The sequence below is a fragment of the Ascaphus truei genome, chromosome 3 (assembly GCF_040206685.1).
Source record: "Ascaphus truei isolate aAscTru1 chromosome 3, aAscTru1.hap1, whole genome shotgun sequence".
Lineage (NCBI taxonomy): Eukaryota > Metazoa > Chordata > Amphibia > Anura > Ascaphidae > Ascaphus > Ascaphus truei.
Genome location: NC_134485.1, coordinates 59,152,191 through 59,156,709, shown reverse-complemented (window position 1 = coordinate 59,156,709; position 4,519 = coordinate 59,152,191). Strand labels below are relative to the sequence as shown.

At 40.4% G+C, this 4,519-nt stretch overlaps 1 protein-coding gene across 1 annotated transcript; it reads right to left on the bottom strand.

Moving 5' to 3' along the window:
• Nucleotides 1-591: 591 nt before the first annotated feature.
• On the bottom strand, nucleotides 592-1,101 carry LOC142490642 (histone H2A-IV-like). Its single transcript, XM_075593060.1, has one exon. The coding sequence runs from the start codon at nucleotides 1,099-1,101 to the stop codon at nucleotides 592-594; it is 510 nt and encodes a 169-aa protein (XP_075449175.1).
• Between the last annotated feature and the right edge of the window lie 3,418 nt (nucleotides 1,102-4,519).

Here is a 4,519-nt window from a genome sequence, read left to right as displayed (position 1 = left end):
CCAGCAGTAGATTCCTTGCTTTACTTCTGCATTAACCATCAAGAGGACTTTAGAGCCCTATGGACAATTCTATGGACTGGGGTAAATTGTTGTCATAGCGCCGGGGATCCCACATTGTTCTATCTTTGTATTTTGTTTGCGAATTTGTGAGTTAATTTGCTTGGAGGGAACCCCACGGCAGCTTCACCAATCACATACAGAGTTTGGTCATGGTCATTTAATACACATTTACATTCACCCATAATATTCATAATTTATTGGTTGTAGCGCTGAGCTTTAGGTTTTTTTTAGTTAGTCACAGTATTATAAAGTAATTCGCTGCTTAAGTTATTGGATGTTTAGTTTGCCAGTGAATCCACTTAAACAGAATGTTGATTTAAATTAAGGCCTTCTATATGTATGCACCACATTTTATATTGCGCCCAAATGGTTGATTAGCAGCACCAAATACTGTATATGAAGTGAATGTCAAGAAAATACTTTAGTTGGCAAGTAAGTTGGAATACATAAACAAGGAGACTGAAACATTAGTATAGTGTACATTTATTAAGTTACTACTTTAAAATATCAATAACTGGGTATGAGCAGACGTTAAAAAAAATGACACAGACTTTTCACAAGTAAAACATTTAAAGAAATATGTTCTGCGGTCATAAGAAATTTTATTTCTGCAGTCTTATTAGCTTTAAAACTCTTGGAATTGAACTGCTTTAGGCTCTTCAGAAGATGACCCTTTAGTAGAAACTGGGCATGGATATTGGGTAAAACTCCTCCATCAGCAATGGTCACCACCACAAACAGCTTATTCAGCTCCTCATCATTCCTGACTGCCAGCTGGATGTGTCTGGGTAAGGTCCGGGCTTTCTTGTTGTCTCTGGCAGCATTTCCTGACAACTCCAAGACCTCCGCACACATGTATTCCAGAGCAGCCGCCAGGTAGATCGCAGATCCAGAGCCAATCCTCTCTGCATAGTTACCCTTCTTCAGCAGTCTGTGGATACGACCAACTGGGAACGCCAGGCCTGCCTTGGATGATTTTGAGGACTTGCCAGCTGAACTTTTTTGCCAGACATCCTGACAAGGAACTGAAAAACAAAACATTTCAAAGCCAAGCTCAGTGTCGCATCTTCAAGCAGATTACTGTCAATGTTCCAAACTGACAAACGGGGTTCATTTGATAATAAGTAGTTTATTGCAAAGTATGATAATACTCATTCAAAAGTCTATAAGACTCTCTGCCAGGGAGTGTCCAAGCAGGCTCTTTTATACATTTTTGGTTCCTTTGTCTAAAATGTGTCACTAGGCAGATTATACTAACTACTCCTTCATTCTTAAACCAATCATCTTACAGGTCATTAAACCTAGTTAGAACTGGCCTCAAAACAGCTATGAATAGGTACTTGGTATCCACTATCACTAGGAATGTGGGCGTTACTTTAGTCACAGTCGTAAATCTACTTAGGAGCGAAACCCCCATCTACACCAGACACACATTCCTACACACAAAATGGAAACTGAACATCGCTTTCAGTCCTTCTCGACACCCCCCCCCAGTCCATTTATCAACAGTATCTTTATTTCATCAATATTATTTTGTCATTGCCAATCTTAGTTTCTCCTATTTTTATTTTTATATGTCTAAAAAGACAGTCGCAGTAGTGTTCAATGCTCACTTAGTTGCCACAACTCAGTAAAGAGCCATCTTTCCATGCAGACTGCCAATAGACTCAAAGGATCAAAAGAGTGATTTTAGTCTGCTCCGCTGTTTAAAGTCAAGGGATGTCTCAAAATGTGTGGGGTTCTGCGGCCATAGTTATTATTTTGAGCCAACTTTGAAGGAAAAACTAGGAGGTGCAGACAGGCAGGAGCACATTACAAAGAATATCCAGTTAACAAAAACACGCAGGAATTATTGTACCTATAAATACAGAGGTTGAGCGTGTCTTAGGCCAGGTCCATGGTGCCGTCACCCATGGGGAGGCGCACACGGCCGTGACGTCACACGCTTGAAGTGGGTGCGTTTTTTTGGCCATGGTACGCTCGCCGTCCGTGGGTGTGTCTAGGGGTGTGCCAGTGACGTCACGGAGCTGGTTTGCCCTCATTGGGCGAACCGCTCACGTGACCTGCCGCGTTGAGAAATCAGTTTAACTGTTTTCTCACGCAACGCGCGCCCCCTCCTGCTTCACTGATTTTAATTACAGTAAATTCTCAGGCTGGGGCCATGGTACTGCAGACTGTGTGGAGGCGTCCGCACGCTGAGTGAACAGACTGCCCTAAGGCAGTGTTCGCGTCCATGCGGCGTGCGGGCACGTTTGCGCGGAAGCAGGAGGGGGCGCGCGTTGCGTGAGAAAACAGTTAAACTGGTTTCTCAGCGCGACAGGTCACGTGAAAGGTCCCTTTATCACCACCTTTGAGAGACTGGTGGAAAGAGACCTAAACATTTTGGCAGACGGTTACACATTTAATGCAACTTTGTGTGACAATTTAACTAGACAAGAACTAGTCCTGGCCCCCAGGAAAGCTGTTGGCGGCCGTGTTGGTTACTGCCCCTCGCTGTCAGGAGCCAATTGCCTGATTTACAGTGAGCAGAGCGAGGAGACCCTGTGGGTTCCTGTCGCCAGCAGAAAACAACGTTATTTGGGAATAATATAAATATAGTTTAACAACAAAAGTGTCAGACCCATCCCTGAAAAATAGAACAGAGCAATATAGAAGACTATCTGTAATCCTTTAATTACCTGAATAATATATTCATTATTTTACAGCACTGTACATATAATCTTTGCTGGCATGATTCCCTGTCCCATAGAGGTTACAATTTATTTGTTGGTGCCTGAGTAACAGGGAGATAAGGGGACTTGCCTAAGGTCTCAAGGTGCTGACTCTGGGATTCGAACCTGGCTCAAACTCAGTGTATGTCAGTCTTCACATTAGTGCCTTTACTCACTCGGCCAATCCTTCAGCCTTTGGGTGCAATTGCTGTGATACAGACATTTCTGCAACTGAATTCAGATTATTCCAGAAGATAGGATAATTAAACTGGGGCAGTGACTTGAGAAATCGAGAGGTTTATTTATGTTTTTACTCTGTGAATCTAGCTCATGGAGTTTTGTATTAACATCTATCCAGTTACAATGCAAATGTTATTTTATTCATAAATGTGCCTAGATTAATTTCCTAGCTAATTCTAAGACTGGGAATTCTCCCCGTCACATCCTGTGAGAAATATATTGCAGTCCCCTTTGGCACTGAGAGAGTTAAATTGCAAAGGTTGTGATTGGTTTTAAGTGGCTGCACAGTTAAGTCCATGTGTTTGTAATTGCAATTAGCTGCAATGTTGAAGGTATAAAAGATCAGGTGTTTGCAAGGGGAACATTTACTTTTGGTGTAGAGGCTGTTTGCTGTGAAAGATCATTTCTGTGTCTGGACACTTAAGGTGGGTGATTTATAGATATCTGCTGTTCTATACATTTCACCTCAATCATGCCTTTTATTGTAATTAACTTTATGTAAAGACAATCTGCATCATGGCTCCAATTCTACTTATTTTAGTTTTGGATGTGACTTTATAAATCTTGTTTGAATTTTCTTACAATATAAATAAGTACAGAAGACTCAAACTAAATTCACTTAATGCACATTTACAGGTGCTGTTAGGATGTATAATACTGTATCTGTGAGGGTGCACATTACACTTAAATATCACTACCTTTACCATAAACTGTCCTTTTGGGTGTATATTACCAACCTGTTTCATATTGAGTCCATTTACTCTGCTATTTCTACCTGAATTGGTTTTAATATCTAATTTTCTCTGCTCAATTAGCCCTGACTAAACATGGTTTCAAACCCCCTCACATCCCTAGACTTTAAAGATCCTTTGACTGCAGAGTCTGGGATAAAACTATTTCTTTGCAGTCTGCATGGGGAACAGCCAAGAAGCAATGTGCTGGTATAGGGCAAGATGAGTGCCATGTGAGCACTGCTGCAGATGGTCTTTTTAGATGTATTAAAATGGGAGAAAATAATATTGGTAAACTGCTCCAAAGGTCAACGCTGGGTTTTTTTTTTTTTTTTTTTTTAAAGAGCTGTTTTTGGTGGAACTGAACCGATCAAGTTAAACTCCCCTAGATACCTTCACCAAGCAAACATTTTTCATTCATAAATTTGGGTTTAAAATGTTCCCATTAATTGGCATTGATTACTACTAAAGTCCCTTAAATGTGTTTTTTCTAGAAACACACGTGTTCAAGAGCAGTATTAAAACATACACTAAAAAATACATTCAGTTTCTTATTTGTTCAGCAGTAGATATTACAGCTATAATTATATTGTGTTCTGATTAGTGTAAATTAAAAAAAATTACTACATCTACCAACTAGGTCATTTTATAGTTGGCTTTTTTTTATTTGGTTCTTACTAGTGATCCTAAAAGGGAGGTATTGGTTTGTAAAATTACAGTAGAATTTACATTTTTCTCTTCCACCTCCCCCCCTCCCCCCCACAGTTCCTTATCAGG